At 47.8% G+C, this 21323-nt stretch overlaps 1 protein-coding gene across 1 annotated transcript in view; it reads left to right on the top strand.

The window, feature by feature from the left end:
- The window catches only part of LOC138565827 (uncharacterized), a 235520-nt gene that overhangs the window by 78451 nt on the left and 135746 nt on the right, over positions 1 to 21323 (top strand). The window contains exon 3 of the mRNA XM_069643009.1: positions 4696 to 4826. Within this exon, the coding sequence (XP_069499110.1) occupies positions 4696 to 4826 (131 nt within the window). The remainder of the gene's footprint in view (positions 1 to 4695; positions 4827 to 21323) is intronic.

Here is a 21323-nt window from a genome sequence, read left to right as displayed (position 1 = left end):
ATTATTACAATCCTCTTTTGAAGAAAATTAGCCCCTGTGTGTCTGCATGGAGAAAAAAAAAACATTTACACAGAATTAGAAACTGGAAGAACATTTTGAATTAAATATCCATTTTCGAGGTACAACTAAAATCAAGGGAAATGTTCTCTAGATCAATCGAGCAGGAGCCGCCTCTTCAGGAGAGTGTAAAGAACAGTTCTAAGCAGCCAATGGATAAGGAACACTTGCCATTATAGTGGCGGACTGGTGAGCCATTGGATGGAGATAACCAAAGGATGACGTGGTATGCCAGAAATAGGAGTCGGACCACTGAACATGGTTGAACAAGAAGCTTCGTTATCTCAAATGAAAACTACCCCCCTGGTTCGACTGCTATGACGAGGGTCCCCATCTTCAACTGGAAGAGAAGCAGCTCGTCAGAATGTTCAGTCAACATTGAAGTCTGTCCTTGGTACAACATCTAGTTGAACTGATTGGCCCTACCACTGTACACAAATGATAAAACCTAAAGTAAATGCCTTTTAGGCTTGGGCTGTTGGGATTTCACAGTTGACCCCGCCTCGCTCTGTTAACAGTTCTTGAAAATAAATGTAAATCGCCGTTCTCTGTATATGGCCTTTGTCAACAGTTCCTTGTAGCTAAAGTCACTCAGGTTTGCTGTTCGTGAAAACACGCTTTGCTTTTCGAGCATTCCCAAATGAACTGATCTCACAAACTTGGAAGTTTCACTGAAGCAGAAAAAAGGTACATTTCTCATCTCCTTCTAAATACTCAGAATATATCTTGACAGCCAATTTCCAGGGCAATCGCATATTTTATCACAGCTGTAAACAATGTTTGGGCTATGGTCCAGCTTCTCTCGGGGAGCTCCTTGCCTTCTTCGTAAGCCTCGATGTCTGTGTCTTTGCTTGGTCCTGTTAGACCTTTACTGGGCCCTGAAGCCCCTTGGTTTACCCCTGGCTTGGATATTTCCTCACACTTAATATCCGACTCATCTATATGTTTGGGATATTTATCCCTCTTCGTTGATACGTCTGTCTTAAGCTGGACTTGTGTCTCTGTTTTCTTGTGGAAGTTATGTATCTCTTTGTGGGGTCGGACATTAACGTTCTCAAGGACTTGGCCTCTCTTGGATATCACCAGGTTTTGTATTTACCCGTAGGTGATGGTGAACTTGACCGCCCTCCTCCCTTTCTCATGCCCAGACCGCATACCTGATGCTTCATAGTACTGTCTCCAGGGAGGGTCCGTGGCTCCAGTTTCAGCAGGCTCCTTCGCTTTGGTACTGTTCCTAACACTCTCCAGTGGTGAACTTCTCAGTGGCTCGCTGGTGGCTCTTGCTCCGATGGCCCTCACGTGGGCTTGCCGGTGGTTCTTCTTTTTCTTTTGTCTGCGTTTCTGCGGACGAGGGCAGAATTCTTTGTTTGGTCCGTGTTCCTGAACTCGGCAAAGTTCTGCAGGCTGGTCGCCCATGATGTAAACTCTGTGTTGCCACCTTTAGGCAGCGCTCACTCTGTGCGATCTCGGTGGCATCTGCTCTACGCATTTCCACCCTGACTGATTAACTCTACGTAAACTGGTCTCTCTCTCCAGGTGAGTGAAGCTCTTCATATGGGCCTCTGAAATGAGAGAGGAAGTTCTGTTGACGACAGGATTTCAGAGGTGAGTTAGGGTCATCAAGGTCAGACAAAAAATCAGTCTTTATCACTTTAACAAGGTTTTGTATATCTCCATAGCTCCTCTTCGACGCCCATATAGGCAGTGAACATGTAATTTGGGGAAGATCTTGATAAAGACTGGGAGTCCTTGTCCCCTAAAATGGAGTTAATCATCCTGAGATCTTGCTTGCCAAACCCCTTCGGAGGGTCTTGCATTGCGGGCTCACCTCCCTACTCTCAATGGGGTTGACTCCATCTTGGGGGGAAGGGACACTTTCTCAAGATTCATCGCAATGCACATAAAGGACGAAAGTGCACAAGAATGGCTCTAAGAGTCTAAGTGCTGAAAAAGATATCAACCTCATTACGAGTTGGGCAGTATTCCATCGGTAAATCCGCTAGAATACCACCCAATGGAATTACTGTTACCGCCACTTGGTCTGACATTACAAGTGGTGGTGGTGGTGTTAGTCCCCATTAATGTGGAGTCTATACGACTCCATTGGGGATTTCTACGGAATTCTGCCGGTTTTGCCAATTTTTCTGCGTAAAGTGGGAGGATTTACCTTCAGCACGATGCGGGAAAAGCAGCGGTCATCCTCATTTCCTGAACAGCCATACTCGTAATGAGGCCCATTATGTCTAAAAGTTAAAAGGCCATTGTGGTGGGCTTTTGTGGTAAGAACCTCTCTAATGTGGTCAAAGAGCCTGTGGTGAAAATGTCTACAGCAATTAGTATAGATTGGTGTCCAACTGGAGAGTTTCAGTAAACCAGGCCCTAGTAAAATATTTAAAATTAGATGAGGCATTTGACTGGCCCAAAATTGGTAATACTTTGCCTGGAACGCTTGTGCCATTTTCTAGCGCTGCTTCCGCGAGACCACACCTCATCTTGAGAGGTACAACACCCATCCAATGTTTTAATGCTACAGTCCTTCGAGCAGGCAAGCTACAGCGTGCCATGACATGACTGCTGTGCTTCTCAAAGGATTCTGCACATCTAAATGGGACCTTACCCTGAATTAATCTCCCTGCTGTGCATATTGTGAGGGCAACGTCCCTTCGGGAATGGCAACAGTGAAAGGGATGGCCCCGGGATGCTGTGCGAGATATGGTGGGAAGGTTAGGTCTGAAACTCCATAGATGGACCTTAGTATGTTGACTCCTGCTGTCCCAACTGTACGACTTCCAGTGGATTTCCAAAGCACCCCCATGAGCCAGCAGCAGGAGGTCCACTCAGATAGACAGGAGCAAGCCAGAGGGATCCTGCTTATCCACTTGGATAATTTCATGATGCGCGCGCCCCACGGCTCTACCAAACTCAGGTCACAGATTCATCAATATCCTCCAGTAGAGCTGCAGTGTCTATGAAAAGTCAGAACGTTGCTATGAGTGTAGAAACAATATGAAGGTCTGTCTCTGGAACTCTGAACGCTGGCCCACCAATCGTTTGGCAGAGAAACTTCAAGGGGATTAGGAAGGGTTTACTCAGGGGTGGCAGACCAGGATGGACACAAAGTTCTGCTCATGGACGATTCAGCACAGCCAGCACCAGGTAGGTGCCCTTCCTGCCACACCATCGATGACCACATCATGGGGGCGGGTGAAGGCCCAGTTTATGGTGAGCACTGCTGCCCTTCCATACTACGATCAAAAGCATATACTCCCTTTAAAAACAGCGCCCACATTTTTGAACGCCCTGCCTTTGCTTCAAATACCATCAGACCCGCCTCCGCCTGCACTGGATAGGCCGTTGCCGAGCTTTAGTGGCCCAATCATGGGGAGCCAGCAGGCGACGCTGGCCTCCATGCAAGGCCCACTTTCAAGGCCCTGCACCCCTGTCTGGGCCTGTCCGGGCAGGAAGGGTCGGCCACGACAGCAAGTATCAAGGTATGTTCCCGCGTCCATGCATTTCGCATATGGTGTGGCTTTTTTGGATTGCACCCTCATAACACCTATATGTCCCATTTTATTTCATACCTTGCCTCCTCACACTGCCACTCATTCTCGCCCGCATGGCTGAGATAGCTCCCCGTACCTTGAGGCGTGGCTTTGCCAGACTCTGCGTTTACCATCATTTTGTCACTCGTGTATATGTTTGCCCGATGTAGCCCCCTGTACCATGAGGAGTTGCTCTGCCAGTTTATGCGTTTTAAGAACCACCTGTATGTTGTAATCTGTATGTGTGGTCTTGTGCTTTGAAATATGTCACCACACACTTACTGCAACTAGCGCCCTGATGGGCTTGGTGAGCAGCTATGAATATTAAAATAAATAAATAAAATACATCTTAGAACACAGGCATGCTGTTTCTACCCGCTCACTCTCTGCCCTCGAACGTTCTGTGAAAGCTCATTCAAGCCGGGTGGCACAGGTAGGGTGCCACCAAAGCAAAACAAAGGATGTTCATGAAAGCTGAGATCTGCCAGGGTTTCACAAGTAGAGCGGCCATTCACACTACTGCTCTAGGTGCCCTTATAGGCTAATAATGCCTCTTGTACTGTATGCCCTGGACAAAGATAATCCCATGCCTGGCGCAAACATATGGAGGGGAAACCTATAAATGATGTAGCTGTCTGCGCTCTCCTTCGGGAGTTCGCCCTCTTTGGGAGGAAAGGGGGTGCTTTCTCTCTTGCCAAAAAATAAAGACCACAAATATTTCAAAAAATGAAGATGGCTCTAAAGTGCAGTGCATTTTTATAAAGCAAATGATGGGTGGTGGGTGCTGTGTGTAGGGTGGTGTACTTTGTTAAAATATCAATGTTTGGGTGGCTGGTGCTCGCCGCTTTTTCAGTTCCATTAGTTGTGCAGGCCATCATGATATTTTAGTAGTGAAAGACCCCGAAGATTCAGGCACAGCTCGCCAATCCCTGACTGTGTATGGCCATTGGTAATGTTGGTAATGTTTATTTATAAAGCGCCTAAGCACAAGGCAAGTATTTCCAAGCGCACATTCTTCTAGTTAGGCATGGTGGCTTCACAACGCAGTCTTGACCTTTGCCTTTCCGTGTCTGACCCTACCTGTGCTTCTCTCAAGGTGGAGTGTCCTTGCCCAGTACCCCGATTGCCACGTTTGCAAGATACAGCACCCCCAGAAGAAGATGCCTCGTCACGCCCCTCTGCCTGCCCGCCGTGACGCCAGCCATGGTGCCGCTCTCCGTCAATCAGGTAAGGCCTGGGACCAGGACACGTGCGTGGCATGAGTCCTGGCCAAACCCGGTCTATGGCAGGTGGTGCTCTCTGGGCTCAGAATGGAACCGAGACAAGCTGGCAAATTACCAATGAGCCTTTCTCTCTCAGGAGGGAATAGACTCTCATGAGGGAATAGACTCTCAGGAGGGAATAGACTGTCAGGAGGGAATAGACTCTCATGAGGGAATATACTCTCAGGAGGGAATAAACTCTCAGGAGGGAATAGACTCTCAGGAGGGAATAGACTCTCAGGAGGGAATAAACTTTCAGGAGGGAATAGACTCTCAGGAGGGAATAGACTCTCAGGAGCTAATAAACTCTCAGGAGCGAATAGACTCTCAGGAGGGAATAGACTCTCATGAGGGAATATACTCTCAGGAGGGAATAAACTCTCAGGAGGGAATAGACTCTCATGAGGGAATAAACTCTCAGGAGGGAATAGACTCTCAGGAGGGAATAAACTCTCAGGAGGGAATAGACTCTCAGGAAGGAATAAACTCTCAGGAGGGAATTGACTCTCAGGAGGGAATAGACTCTCAGGAGGGAACTGAGCACCGGTCCCTTCGCTCTGTTCAATAGTAAATGTTGCCATGTTTGGTGGGACCTACGAATGGGATGACCCCAGCTATTGTAGATTACTTGAGTATATGTATTCCTTGATGGCCTTAGGAACGCAGGTCCTCATGTCTGACTCATCCAGGAAAGGTGGAATACCTTGTTATTATTATGGCCTATCACAAGAAAAGGCAGCAGGGGCAACGTGGCCGTCTTGGGAGCAAGACCACGCGGAGCAACAGAGGTTCGAATCCCTGAATCCGCGCTTAGAAACCCAACTCAGGTATTAAGCGTGTTATGAGAAACCAATAAATAAAATAAATAAATAAAGCCTACAAACCACTATGGATCCTATGGGCACACAGCCACCATCCACTTCTCACCATGAAAAGGTATAACCGTTCGGGCAGACACACAATAATGTCTCATACATCTTGTATGCAGGGCTTTAGGTGGGCTGGGGCTAGCCAGGGGCAGAAGAGAGGTGAGCTGAGGCACAACAGTGGCTGCTCCGCCGCAGTCTCCCACGAATCAGCACCCAGCACCTGGGCGACTTGCTCTAGGGACAATTGAATTGGAAGATATACATGGAAGGAAGTGTGTGCCTGCTAGAGCTGGGGGAGCCAACGTCTTACTCCCAAAGGATGAATGTGTGGTTACACTCATTTCACTGTTAGGGTGAGATTACAAATGAAATCAGAAGGAAGGCCATGTGCATTAGGCACTCCGACGACTGACAGGCTTGAGCACTGTCATGGATAGGTCATCTTTAATGTGTGTTTATTCTGATGGTTCCCAGAATGCTCTTAGATTTTATGCAAAGCAGCAAGCAGCCTATATTGGATCTTTCTCACATACCAGCTCCCCTCCAGCAGCTGTGTGGTGCAGAGGTCATAATGCAGATGCCTCCAAATGAAAAACTCCAATGGGTCATATCACTGGTTTTACATGGAGGGTGAATAACTTGGATCGAACCTTGAATTCAACATTTAATTAATTATTTGATTTAATTCTACATTACAACTTTTCAAATTACGTTGTTCGAGATATTGAACAAAATGTCATGCTTAAAAATGATACACAGATAAATGATATAGGCTAATAAAGATATACAAATAAATATTGAGTAAGTGATAAAATTGGGCTTAAAATATCTTAAAATCTGATAATTATCATTAATAATTCCTATTTAGAATGCATCTTCATTGTATCTATTTGTATCAAACATTCTAACCAAGGCATTAAAAGGAGAAACATTTAAAAAATAATCAAAGTTCTACCTGGGTGGTGTTCTGAAAATCTGGAGCATTACCACACTTATGCATCAAACAATATATCATTCAGTTTACAAGAAAGTAATATCATATTAATAAATTTGACCTTTATTATCAGAGTTTCTTATTTTCAATTGCAAATTAATTTTTTGAAGGAAATCTATCATGGAGATACTTAATATTTGTTTTGCATTTACAATCATGGTCCACATAGACCTTTTGCTTCAAGGCACGATAGTCACCAAGGAATTTGTGAAAATGTTCTCTCCTCATAGCAATCAAGGCAACACATTCAACAATGAAGTGTTCTAATGTTTCCTGTTGGTTGTCCAGGTGCAGGATCTACAATCAGTTGGTTGCTCTTGGTGGTTGCTTCTCCTCGCTAGTGCCATTCTTGTTGGCCAGAGATCAAAGCATAATCACATGCTAGTTATTGTTATTGTTATCTTGCATTTATATAGCACCTTATATACCATTGGTATGGTCTGAAGGCGCTGGTAGGTTGAACGCCCTTGGGAACCGAAGTTCAGATCAGTAGAGAGAGTCAAAAAGGTGCGTGTGGGCACCGGGTATGTGTGCAGCTCGTGCGGTATCAGTGTAGTTGCTGCTTCCAAGCGGTAGGTGTGGTGGTTGCGAGATCAGGAGTATGTGTTTGTTCTGGCAGGATTTATCCAGAGCGGAGGTGGCTGCATTAGGCCTGAGGAGAACGCCTGGCTGGGGGTTGAGTAACCAGCAGTGTTTACTTAGAATGATGTGGAGTGAGCGGCGGATGTTGGTATGAGGTCTGTCTTTGGCCAGCACTTTGAATGTGACAGAGATTTCAGTATGAGAAGATTGCAACCTATCTGGGGAAGGTGGTCTTACTATCAGTACTTTTTGGGGCTATCTAGACTAGTAAACACTTGGATAACTAATGGAGGCAGGGGTTTAAAAGCTACAGATTATCACGGATAGACAGACAGCTGGGAGGTAAAACTAGGAATGAGCATTTAAGAAAAGCTATTAAGTACACTAGCCCAGTGTTATTTATTTGTAGAATTAAGGTTATTTACTCGCGGATTGAATTGCTTATATAGTAAGTGAGAAAGGGATTTATTTCCAGAAACCAAATTATTTAGAAACTGACCCAGAGAGAACCTTATTTACAGTGTGCAGACAAGACCACACAAGACAATGCACACCCAAAACACATGTTTGCAGACTCTCATGGTGTATTGCTTGGAGCAGACGACCTTTCATTAACTAATCACCCCTCCTTTAGGCCATGCCCAGAACAATGTGACCACACCCACTTCCATAGCCCACCTTCATTTTGTTTGCCACTTATAGCATTGCTTATATGGCCGAGCTTTGATTCTCCGTTTCTCTTATCTCACTAACAAATGCCCACTGCCAACATGGCATCATTTCATTCAATGCAGGTTTTCACAAGGGGGCACCTACCATAAACAGCAGTTTACTGTGAAGTGAGCATGCGTGGGCTCTGGGGATCCTGATCTCCAGTGTTCATCCGGGTGCTTGGAAGGCTCCTGGCTCAGCTGCGGCACTATGTGGGTGATATCCTGTACCTGGTCCTCCCAGCTACCACCATTGGTCATACTCGAGCGAGGGCGATGGAGAGTTGTACAGTGAAAGCTACCGGCTTCAAGAATTGCATGGCCTCAACTTTTGGGGTGGTCCCTTGCAGATGATAGAAAGGTACCCTGGGGGGAGGAGGGGAGCACTCAGCGAAAACCTGCATGAAAGCAAGTGGGAAGGTTGAGGGAGTTCTACAGGGAAACCCATAGAATCTCATAAAATAACACAGGATACTAGGCATACAATGAAACAATCCCTTACATAACACCTGCTGCAGAAGTGTTTGACATTTTCTTATGTTGTAAATAGCGGGTGCTAAAGTTAACCAACTTAATGGAACCCCACATCATGATGTTGGAAAGATAATGGCTGAGTCGGCTCAGCCGAGATTTGAACCTGCATGCTGCGAGATCACAACATCAATTGCCTGAGGAATCTGACTGGCTCTTTAATAGAAGGCACTAATAGGATGTCTCGAAGAGACCTTCTGGTTTGTTATAAAAAGTCATATGGGTGTAAAATAAATAGGAAGGCGTTGGGGGTCCTTCAGGGATCATATAAGAATTGCGTCCTGTAGTAATTCCAAGGAGAATGTCTTCTAAGAATCCGAGCACCGGGGTTTCCGGCTGTTCGACCAAGGCCATCCTAGGCTTTCTGACTAAGGCCATCCTAGGCTTTCCGACTAAGGCCATCCTAGGCTTTCCGACTAAGGCCATCCTAGGCTTTCTGACTAAGGCCATCCTAGGCTTTCCGACTAAGGCCATCCTAGGCTTTCTGACTAAGGCCATCCTAGGCTTTCCGACTAAGGCCATCCTAGGCTTTCTGACTAAGGCCATCCTAGGCTTTCTGACTAAGGCCATCCTAGGCTTTCTGACTAAGGCCATCCTAGGCTTTCCGACTAAGGCCATAGTAGGCTTTCTGACTAAGGCCATCCTAGGCTTTCCGACGAAGGCCATACTAGGCTTTCGGTTACGAAACCTCCAGGAATCCTCTAGGAATCTCACCAGGGTGACCTTCCTTTAGTGCATCTTCTAAATGGCTTCCATCTTCATTAACCTCTCCATGGGTGTCCAACAACTACTACAGGTTTCCATAATCGCATTGATTCCGCCAGTGTCCGTGTCCTTCACAGACCACTACGATACCACCTATGCAGGGCTATATGTACTGTAATATATGCAAAGGCTGGGGCGCAGACAGATCGCATCAAATCATCCCAAAAAGTTCCCACTGGCACCTGAACACATCTTAATATTGTACTGGCCAAGACAGGGGCATGATGCGCAGATTGGCTGTCTCTCTCTCTGCCTCTCTCCCCGTGGAGCTAACTGATGAGAGTTAATTGTAGCAGGCCTGTGAATAGGCCTGTTCACATAACTTAACAATGGCCAGGAAAACGAACACCTCTTGGATATGCAATGTGTCACCTTGAACCTAGTTCCGACCCTTCTGTATGAAGGACAGTGCCTTTTATGTCTGGGTCCACTATTTACCGTAGGCAACCCCTGCAGAGCAGACCCCTTTCAAAGGGACAAAGTATGTGATTTGAGGGAGACAGAATTCTGTTCTCACAACAAATTTCAAGGGAGACCTGTGCTTTGATCAAGAGCCACAGAGTGATCGGGTTAACCAGCGAGGCACTTTGATCTACAACAGACAGGAAGATGGGAGGGACTTAGGAGTACATGTTGTCACTTCTTACCTTTCCTGTTGCAAAGCACTCTGGTCCTGACCTCATGCATAACAGAAGATTGTTGGTGGGGAACCCAGATTGTTTCCTTATGGTAGGCCTAGCCTGCACCAGTCACTGGGCCCATTTGGCTTTAAATGAGAGCTGTGCCCTCCACTTAGCAGGTCATCTAAAGGCTTCACCAGAAGCAGGACAGAAGAACACAGCATTGGAACCTGGCAGAAGGTACAGTCTACCTTACAGCTTACGTCAGTGAAGGAAGGACAGGATTTCCAAGAGGGAAGCAAGATCCCTCCCCTAAACATCTCCCAGGGAACAGAGGGAGATACCAGACTCAGAGGACCCGTCCAGCAGCTCCAGAACTGGTACCCAGCCAGCATACACCATGCCCTGCTAGGTTCTGCCAGCACACCTCCAAGGTGGGAAGTGCCAGAGAGTCTCTGAACAAAGGACAAGGCCGTTACCTGCAAACCCCATCCTCAGCTTTGGCCCGTCCACCTTGAAAAGACGCCATGAGCCCTGGAAAGAAGCTCGGAGGAGCGCCACACATACTTCTACCAGCGTCCATCTTTTAAGGACATTTTTGAGGCAGTCGAGCCCTGGAACCACGACCGACTGCACCATTGACTGTCACTAAAGCCATCCGAGACGCCTCGACCAGCATTCCAGATCCACCAACCAGCACAGAGACACCGACTCTTGACCCTGAGCCGCCGTGTAGGCTATCCCGCAGCCGTCCGTCCAGCCTTGCTTGCTTAACTGACTGCTACCTGATACCTGCAGCTGTCTCCCATCTTGAACTGTGTCGCAGGAGCGGCAAAGCGTCCTTGAACGGACTCAACGCTTTTGAGCATCAAGAACATTTCAAGCACCAGGTACATTGTGGTTCTGTCCCCCTGGCCCTTTTCCAAAGGCCTCTAATGACATTTACGTACGCTTGCTCCCTTGGTGCTGAAACCAAATAACCTTGAACTGTTAAGACTGATTGCTTTACCAACTACCCTCCTGTCAGTATCCAGAGTGCATCCCTTTCCTTTGTGAAACTGTCTGTTTTCTGTGTTGCTTTACAGGGTGTATTTGGTAGTTTGCTAGAACTGTCTGTTGTAATAATAATAAACTCTATATTTTTATACAACCGTTACTGGACAGTCCCTTTTATCATTAGGTAATAATTGTGCTTTTGCTGTGTTGCAACTAACCAATGAACCACGACCTTGCAGAGATATGCCTGCTGTTCCATCCACGTTACCAAAATTGGACAAGGAGGTCTTATAATTTACTTGTATTCCAATCGGTTTGGATCACTTCTGGTGTACTAGAGGTTTGGGGCTGATTGATGATTTAGAAACGGATATTCATCCCGGGACCACTGGTGTCATCACAGTCAGCCTCTCTCTTTCGGTGTGCATCACTGCAAGCCTGAGTCTCTTATGGTTCTTCAATCTGTATCAGTCTCTCGATCTATGCTAGCGTCATTCTCTGTCTTTCTCTGTCTGTTAGTTGTATTCTCCATTAGGGTCAGTCTCTGTCTGTGTCACTCCCTCTATGTTCGTCTCTGAAACTCAATCACTCTTCGTCGGTGTTAGTCTCCATAAGTGTCAGTTGTTCATTCTCTATGCCAGTGTCTCGTTCTCTCTTAGTGTCTCCTGTTTGGGTTCTGTGTGCAGGACAAGTTGTTTTGCAGAGGGGAAGATGGTTGGATACTCGAAATGCTGTGCTCGGAGTAAGTTTTGCTGTTTGTTTCTGCTTAATGCTCCCTAGTGTTGTGCTTAGGAGCTGCGCTATAGAGCTTCGTGCACAAGTGTATGTCAGTTGTCATTTCACAGACATCCTTTTAATATTATGGAGTCATTTTGGACTGCAAAAATGACTTTGTACTGACTTTGCACTGCAAAAATATACTCTTTGCACAGTTCCATGAATGAAGGTTTGTGTCGGCAGTGCAATTAAAGTCATTATTCAGCAATGCAAAGTCACTTTGAACTGTGAAAATAATTCCATGAATCGGGCCCTATAAATATTGGATGCGTTGTCCATAAAGGCCTATGTGGCCCCATCTTAACATTCAAAAATATGTTAACCTTACCACCATTGTGGTCAGCCCCCACACTCCTCTGGCCACCAGCTGAACAAGATTCAAACACTTTGGAGGCCACAACTCCCAGAATTCCCCTCTTTGTCAAAGTGAAAACGTCGACTGGATCCAGGGGAGTCAGTTAGGTTTCCAGGGGAGGAAGACCATGAGGAAACCCAGAGCTTGTCCCAGAATCCGGAAGGACGCAAGAGAACCTAGATCTAGCCCTGGTTCCCAGAACGTAGCCAACACATTTGGAAGAGAAGGAATGAGTCTCCTATATTCCCTCACTCCCCTACTGAATGAAAACCCAGACTGGACTTCGAAACTGCAGTTACTGATTTGGGGCCATAACGGTTATGGGGAACACTGAGCTCCCCACAATAGGAACCAGCCCTATTCCAACCCTCACACAGGTTATTGCTGGTGAACTCGCACCACTTTTGCATTTAATGCCCATGTGAGCATAAGGAAATGTAGCTATCACTTATGCAGCAAAACCATGTCCCGCCAGTGTCCCTTATTCCCCTTACTGAGGAGGGACCTGGAAAGGGGAAAGTGCATGTCGTGGGGTACGTATATTCTGCGGAGTGCACGGGGAGTTTTACACACGTTTTCACTAGCGCGAGAGGGGTACGTGTATTCTGAGGTGTGCGCATGGAGTTTTACACACATTTTCGCTAGCGCGAGAGGGCAATGTGTATTCTGAGGGGTGCGCAGGGAGTTTTACATGCATTTTTGCTAGCGCGAGAGGGGTATGTGTATTCTAAGGGGTGCGCTGGGAGTTTTACATGCGATTTCATGGTTGGGAGGATGTATGCTGGTCCACTGGCCTTTGCGCCATGTACTGGATTTGTGCAATGTTTATGGCACACGGGGCAGGGTTGGGGGCGTAACTGGCGGTGCTGCAGGATCGCTGTGCCACTCGGCACTACGGCTGGTTCTGGATGTTGAAATCCATGAATACACTGTGTGCTGAAATGGGTTTTGGCGCAGGCGGCTGGCGGAGGCTGCTGCACGCGCACACTGTGCGACAGCCGCGAGCACCACTTGTGTGCTGATTTCTATGAATTCTGTCTCCAGACCCACACTTTCAAAATTACATTTTCTTTCAACTGCATTAGTCCTACTACAATATTGAGGCCTAGTCTTTCTAAAATTAACAGTAATGTTTGCCTCTGTATTAAATACACTTACAATCTCATTTCTCATCCACATCTTCTTACATATATTTGCATTTTTACCTGACAAGAGAAATATCCCAACTAAGCCTCAGGTGTGAGAAGGGAGGTTACAGCCTCTCTATCCCTTAAAGGTTACACTTGCCACACCCACACACCTTTGCTCTACAGGATGCATCCAAATCTATCCGAAGGTAGCCAATCTTCCAGCAAAAGGCAGGGAGAATATTCTGGAATGCTGCCAAGGTGGTGGCTGCCCTATTTGAAGATATCTTACCAGAGTTTAATACTACAAAGATTTCGTACCAAAGAGCATACCCCGACATATCACATGACCCCTCCAGCCAATTGGAAAGGACCTTCATCCCCAGCCCCACATAAGCTCCCAGCACATCAATGGGTTGGGTCAGTTGTGCGAAGCTGGTGGATTGCGGAGTCGGAGTCTGGAAACCAAGGAGTGTTGGAAGAAGCTGGAGGTGAAATCAAAAACAGTTATAGCCGGTGGCGAAAATATAGGAAGTAGCCAACGGGCAGGAGAGGAGGTTATACAGTAAACCATTGAAAGCAAGAATGTAAGTCATCAAATGAAGATTAGTAATAATTATCATAGTAAAATATACAGATGGTGGTGTGTACAAGATAGGTTATACCAAGGTGTTGTTGGTCCTAAACTGAAAGGGACTTGAAGCATTCCGGATTGCCTCTGGTATGGAGTCCCAGAGGACTGGAGCGTAGCTTGGGAAGGCCTGTTTCCTAATGTTCTCCTATCAAGCCAGTCTAGCTTCCAGTCTGGTGATGCTCTTACTGGGAGATGGCTGTGTGCTGCCCAATGTCGCTAGTTCGGCCATGTGGTAGGCTGGCGTACTGGGAGTAGTTACATTTTAGGCAAGGCACATGGTGTTGATCTGGATCAAGGCCGGATGGTGGGCCAGTGACATTTGCACTAGTTGGGAGTGATGTGATCAAATCTCCTAGGAGGAGGAGAGTGGCAGCAGTGGTGATCGGAAAGGGAGGAACATCACGCGGTGGAGATCCATGGATGTGAGAGGTAGAAGAGAGTGTTCAGGAGAGCATGACAACAGAGGAGAAGAGGAGGAGGTTGAAGGAAGTCAAAAAGAAGGAATTGAGGAGGGGGCACTATGTGTCAGGGTGAGAAAAAGGTTGCCGGAGGAGAACTGAGTGCAAGCATAGAAAGGAAATCATGCCATAAGCTAAGCGAGACTGTAACAGGGGGAGGAGTGATGGACGGAAGGAAGGAAGGATGTGAAATGGGGAGCAGGATGTTTCCCTTCAGGCATGAGCCCGCTGCGAGTCATCAAAGAGGAAGACGAGGATGGGTTTTGGGGACTAGAGTGAAGACCCTAAGGGAGGGAGGTAAATGAGGATCCCTTGCTACACCTGTAGAGAATCCAGGGGTGACCTCAGCCAGACCTAGATCTCACCATAAAGGGGGTCTCCCCGAAGAAGGAAAGGGCTTGAATACTAGAGGAGAACATTGGAAAGACACAACATCACAGGGATTGAGGAGTGAGATGGTTTGGACTCCAGAGATATTGTGTGAACTAAGGGATTTTGTTTGAACCAAGGAAATTTTTTTTTGGAACCCAAAGTGAAGCCATCCTTTACAGTGTTGGAAAGGCACTTACAAACCTCCCACCTTCCTGACAAAGAAAATGCATAGTTTGAACCATCCATATGGTGTTGGTTCATATGCAGCATTTGTCACAATGACCATATTTCTTATTTTTTATTTCATTGCAGTGTATACATAGTTTGGGATCCGTGGAGGGCTTTAGAAAGGGAGGGGGCAGTATTGGGCTTGGCGTTTTATGCAGTAGCACGTATTGTTGGTGGCAAGAGGGCAGGATTTAAATTTTTCTGGCAGCTATTGTTGAAAGAGCCAAGTTTTAGGCTTTTGCCGAGATTGAGGATGGTGGGGCATTTCCAGCCTCTGCCGGGATTCAGTACCAGATGAGCGGAGCGTGGTACTCCAACCTTTTGCTAGGTTTACTAATAGAGGTACGGGGGCCTCCAGAGGTGTGGAGTTTAGCTGCCAAGCGTGGTGGTGTTCTGTTCAAGACTGCTTTGTTGGTGATACATAGAGTTTTGATTATAAACATTGCGAGGAGGGCTAGTCAATGAAGCTTGCACAGTTTAGGACTGATACACTCGAATTTGCTGGCGCACATATTGAAGTGTGATGGGCTGCCTTGAGGGGGCTAGGAGCGTGGCGGTAAGACCAGTAAGACCAGTAAGGAGGGCATTTCTCCTGTCAATTTGTGAAATAACAAGGGCTTGGAACCCTGCGTGGAAGTGATGGGGGACGAAGAATTTGATTCAGCGTGGCGTGGCGCTCTGTTGCCATGAAAACCGTGCTTTTTTTACTATGTACCTTTCGATGGAAAGGCTTTTGCCAGCACTGAAGCCCAGGGATTTTGCTGAGTTTGACAGCTGTGGGGAGAATCCTTCCAGGTGCATTCCGTTCAACCATTTTTGCTTGAGTTGTTGATTGCTTGGTGTAACGATGAGGAGGAATTTGTTCTAAGTGGGGATCAGTTTGAGGTACGTGTTTGACATCTATGTCTGAATGGTAGCCAGGCATTTGCGGAGGTGCGTGATGTCCTGTGGACCACTGACCTTAAGGTACAGCTTAGACTCTTCAGCATACTGATGAATGGTTATGCTGGGGTCGTTGAGGAGTATTCCAAAGGATTCCATGTATAGAGTGAAGATGATTGGGGAAAGGATGGAAACTTGGGAGATCGACGTATTTGTCATAAACTGATGTCCCCTCCTCTATTTCCTCCTCACCTGGATCCGAAGACAGACTGTCCGAAGATTCTTTCTTCGTTCTAGCCTTGCTGCCCAAAGCCTTCTCTTTCTTCTTTCCTCTTCTGTCCAGGTGAGAAACACTGTGGGCACAGGAGGACTCCAAGGTGCCGACCCCCAAACAGGGGAAAAAGCATTTGGGCTAAAAAAAAATAACCTGTGGTGTGAAGCGTTTGCACTACGGATGACCGTCGCAGATCTTCGTGAAATCTCGTAATATGATGAGGGGTCTGGCTTTCAGGGTGGACTCTCCAGCATCGGATGCACGTGAAAAAGATAGCCTTGTTCTCCTGCTCACAAGGAGCATGGAGCCCCACATAGCAGTGAAGTGAGCGGTGCTTTGGATGCTCCAGGAAAGCGAAGTAAAGCGGGAGCATGCAGCTAAGAGAAGGTAAGTTGGAAAGGAGATAGCCCTTACCGGTGCTGAAAAAGAAATGGGACACAGCCGCCGGCTCGGAGAGCTAGGAGCAGGAAGAGTATTTGACCGCTGTTGTCGGATAGGAGGGCATGCAGGTAGTAGCTAGAAAGCAACCAGGAAGGGCAAAGGAAAGAGCGAGCGTACCGGCAGTGAAACAACGGTTGCAACACTCCGAGCGGAATACTGTGGGTATTTACATTGAGGCGGCGGCCAGCGCGTCCATAGACGCCACAGGCGAACCATGACAATATGTGACTGGAATTTAGTTGGGACGGAATGACCCCATCTGTATGGCCTGGTGCCTGCCTAGAAGGTAGGAAATGAACTATTTTGTGACCATTCCGGAGAAGCTCATTCTGTCAGCGAGTTGTGAGTTAGGTGTTAAGCGGACAACTGTGCGAAGACAGCCGAGAGTTCCAAGAGGACTAGGAGATACAAGCTCCTGTGTCAATGATTTGTAGAGCATCGTACACCCATGCATTGTTGCAGTCTATGGGCCTCATTACGAGCTGTGCGGAATGCGTTTCACGGCGCCGGTAATGGTGCTGGCGCCGTTAAACGCATTCCGCACTATTAAGAGGTTCCCTCGCGGGACCCGATGTGGACGTCTGGTTTTACCAGACGTCCAGAGAGGGTCCCGCGAAGGGACCAGGGAGCTAACAACGGGCCGGTCGTAATCGGTCCGTTGTTAGCTCCAACACCCATTCCCATTGAGCCCTATGGGGGCTCAAATGGGGAAGGTCCGGGCCCGGGTTCCCTGAAGGAGGAATTACCGGGCCCTCCAAACTCGGAATGGCCCGGACCTGGACCCGATTTTGGAGGCAAACATGCCCTTATTAAGGGCATGGCTGCCTCCAAAGTCGTAATGAGGCCCTATGTGTTGTATTTGAGGCGTAAAATGGACTGGCAATCACGGAGGAGACCCAAGCTGGCCGTTTTTGGAAAGTATTTGGGCTGAAACTACTTGTTAAATAAAAATTCTGATGAACAGGAGACTGCTGACGGGTTTGTCGTTTCAAGATCATCCGCGCCAAGCAAAGGTTTTCTGAGATGGGGTCATATTAGACCTGTCTTAAACACATCTAGGAATCAGCCTTTGCTGAGGGAGGTCTTCATAATACCAAGGATTGGGATGAGTACTGTGCGGCTCATTTGTTTAAGGAGGGAATCCGGGGTGAAGTTGTCCATGTAAGCAGTAGGTTTAAGGGAATGCAGTGTGTCTGAGAGACCCTCAGGAGAGAGGAGAGAGTAGGTCAAGGAGGCTAATGCTGCTGGAAGGTGTGATGTTTAGTGAGGCTCTGCTATTGACACTGTTGGCTGGTCATGAACCAAAGGCCTGCTAATATGCATTGAGCATCCATTGATTTATAGGGTCCTTGTTCTTTAAAGCTCGTCTACTTCCCTTCCTTTTAAGATCGTATACTTCTGGTGGGTTCAGCTTTGGTGCATATAATCTCTGCCTTTGCATCCGTCGCATAACCATGACGTCATTCAGGTTAATGTAATTGACTGTAACATCATCGCTACCTTCTCTTCTTCACCCTTGTTTAGATCTCTCCTACAAGGCTTAGAAGAGGCTGGCACCAGCATTGTACAATTAAAGGCCATAAACTAGTATGCATAACATAGAATATCTTGAAGCAGGAAAGCTTCTCATAACACCGCCTTTTGTATGTATGTATGTATCTATGTGATGTATGTAGCGTAAAGCTACCTGTAAGCAGTATATGATATGATATGGCATTCATAACGTGCCCATACACAAGTGTTTCAAGGCGCGACGAGGCAAGGGAGGGGGAACAGAGGGAAGACAGACAACAATCCTACTAGGCCAGGTGTCATTCAGAGCGCGCAAGTGCTTGGGACGGGGGGAAAAAGGTAAAGTGCGGGGGGTAGGTGAGGAAGGGGGAGGGTACAGTGCAGTACATGGGATATTAGAATAAATGTAATAAATAGAATATGGCCAGCAGGTGGCAAGTGGAGGGGTAAGTGCAGACATCGGGTGTCACGTGCTGGTGGTGGGACTGTAGGGATACAGAAACCAGGAATGCAGTGCAGGTGTGTGAATTGGCGGGGGAGGGGGCCTGGGCCCGAGATCAGAGGGTGGCCAGGTAACCAGTGCAATTTCAGACAGGAGGTCAGCAGGGAAGAGGAGAACAAGCAGAAACAAAGAGAAAGGTTTTGAGGTGTTTCCGGAACCGGAGATGGTTCTCCTCGTGTTTCAGGGAGGCAGGGAGGCTATTCCAGATGGAGGCCCCAGCCGAAGAAAGAGATCTACCTCCAACTCGTTGCTTGGAGAAGCGACTGACCCTGAGGTAGTTGGAGGCGGGTGAGCGAAGGGCTCGAGAAGGCAGGTATTTAGAAGAGAGAGTTAAAGATATTGAGGCCCCAGGCCCAGAAGGCCTTGTGGACAATGCAGAGGGTTTTGAACGTAATCCTTGCAGCCACTGGGAGCCAATGGAGAGATTTCAGTCCTGGAGAGATACAATCCTTGTGCTAGAGTCCAAGGACACGTCTCGCAGTCCTGTTCTGATTAAGAGGGCAGAGAGTAGAAGGAGGCAGATTTTGAAAGAGGGTGTTGTAATAGTCCAGCCTAGAGAGAACCAGAGCTCTAGAGACAGTGAGCTTCTGGGGAAGGAGATGAAAGGAAGAATACTTCTGAGGAGGTGAAGCTGGTAGTGTGACTTCTTAGAGAGGTCAGAGATGTGAGGAGAGAAGGAGAGTGTGGAGTCGAAGATGACCCCGAGGTTTTTGGCCTCACAGGTGGGAGCAGGGGAGGGGCAAGGTAGGCCGTCCAGAGAGTGACAGGAAACGAGGGAGCGGGTGTGCCAATGAGGAGAATCTCAGTCTTACTGGCATTGAGGCAGAGATCGTTGGCGGCATACCACTCCTGGATGGCGGACCGACAGTTAGAGATGAGAGAGGGAGAAGAGGTGGCTGAGGGTAGCCTGAAAATGAGCTGAGTGTCATCCGCATAGCACTGGAAGTTGGGGCAGAGCTCAGCAGTGCGGTGGGCAAGAAGTGCCAGGTATAGGTTGAACAGCCAGGGAGAGAGGTTAGAACCCTGGGGAACACCACAGGTAGAGCTAGAGGAGAGGAATGAGAGGAAGGACCCAAATTGAACCTGGGAGGGACGATCAGAGAGGAAAGAAGTCGGCTACACCAGGGCCTGACCGGTGATACCCAGGTTATCACGGAGACGGTTGAGCAGGATGGCATGGTTAACTGTGTCAAAGGCAGAAGAGAGATCACGTAAGATGAGGACACAAGGGGTGTTGGAATCAAGGTTGGAGAGCAGGTCTTCACAGATGTTCAGGAGAGCAGTTTCCATTCTTCTGGCGGCACAGAAGCCAGACTGATGATCATGGGGACAACCAACAGATTAATTGTGAAGATTGAGCTGGGAGATGGCCAGCTTTTCCAAGAGTTTGTCAAGGAAAGAGTGATGGAGATTGGGCGATAGTTAGCCAGGCAGGACGGGTCAGCAAAGGGTTTCTTAAGAAGAGGGTGCACATGGGAGTGCTTCAGGGGGAGGGGAAGACTCCAGTGGTGAAGGAGTGGTTACAGATATCGGCCATGGCAGGAAACAGGAAGTCAAGGTGGTCCTTGATGGTTTTGGAGGAACAGGGAGGAACTGTTTTGACGAGACTTTCATAGATCTGACTTGTCTAGAAACCTCGTCAGGGGAGAATAGGGTAAATGCAGAGAAGGAGGGAGTACAGGTGGCTGTAGAAGGGCCAGAGGAGGAGCAGGGAGTAGAGAGGGAAGAGGAGAGGTGGAAAGAGAGGACAGGATGTCCTCAGGTTTAGAGATGAAATGAGAGGTCAGTGCTGTGCAGAGGGCCTGGGAAGGGACAGGAGAGGTAGAGACTGCAGCTGGATTGGCCAGTTCCTTGCAGATTTTAAAGAGTTCAGCTGAGTTGTTTGAAGCCTCAGAGATGCGGGTTTGGATGTGAGCTCTTGTCTTGGTGAGGACAGAGAGCCGGTATTGTCTTTGGAGCAGGCAGCAGGCCAGTTTTTCAGAGGATGCACATGAAGCACGCCATTTCCTCTCTGCCACCATGCACTTGCGTTTAATGAAAAGACAGAAGTGTATCTGACAAGGCCTGTCCCCAGGCCTTGTCTGGGGCGGGAGGAAGCTAACCCCCAACACCATCCAAGGTGCCAGAATGTCTCCCTCTCCCAGCACCTCCTTACATGTCAAAGCCACATGAGCTGGACCCACAGCAAGCTCCAGGAGTACCGGTGCGGAAAGCAGGAGACGAAGAGAGAAGACAGGGGCACGCTGCGGGAGAACCGTGAGTCAGTTTGCATCCTGGAGAGAAGCGCAGCTCAGCAGAATACATCGAGGAAGCAACCCACTAAACCACCAGCAATTCAATTTAATTAAAACAGACCTCTATGAAGATCCAAGCGGCCAGGGACAACAGTACCCTAGAAACTGCTTTACCCTACTTCCCAGGGATGCAACAAGTCTGCGTGGAAAAGGGGCCTAGGCTTAAACCACTTTTTCATGCCTTCCCCAGGCCTTCCCTGTCACTCCCCATCAAGCGTGATAAGTAATTGCCTAGGGCGAGTGAGCCAATCCAGGTAGAAAGAATGTTATTGAAAAGGTCGCCTGGGAGTTGTTCAGTGTGGGTTGGTTGGGTGGGGACACAAGGTGGAAGGAGGTCTTCCAAGAGACCAGAGAGGAGAGAATGGAAGGAATGCAGAGGCTGTTGGAGAGAGGGATCTGTGGAGTAGGTGTACATGTATGCACAGAGTGAGCAAAGTAGTTGTAAAACAGGTGTAGAGAGGTCATTTTTAAGTGGAGGTAGTGGAAGCCATAGTGGGAGTGAGAAATGCTAGTAGTGAGCGGTAGTTGCAGTCGTGGTA

Source organism: Ambystoma mexicanum, chromosome 2p, assembly GCF_040938575.1.
Source record: "Ambystoma mexicanum isolate Mex_15411 chromosome 2p, UKY_AmexF1_1, whole genome shotgun sequence".
NCBI classification, from domain to species: domain Eukaryota; kingdom Metazoa; phylum Chordata; class Amphibia; order Caudata; family Ambystomatidae; genus Ambystoma; species Ambystoma mexicanum.
This window is presented reverse-complemented; position numbering and strand designations above follow the sequence as displayed.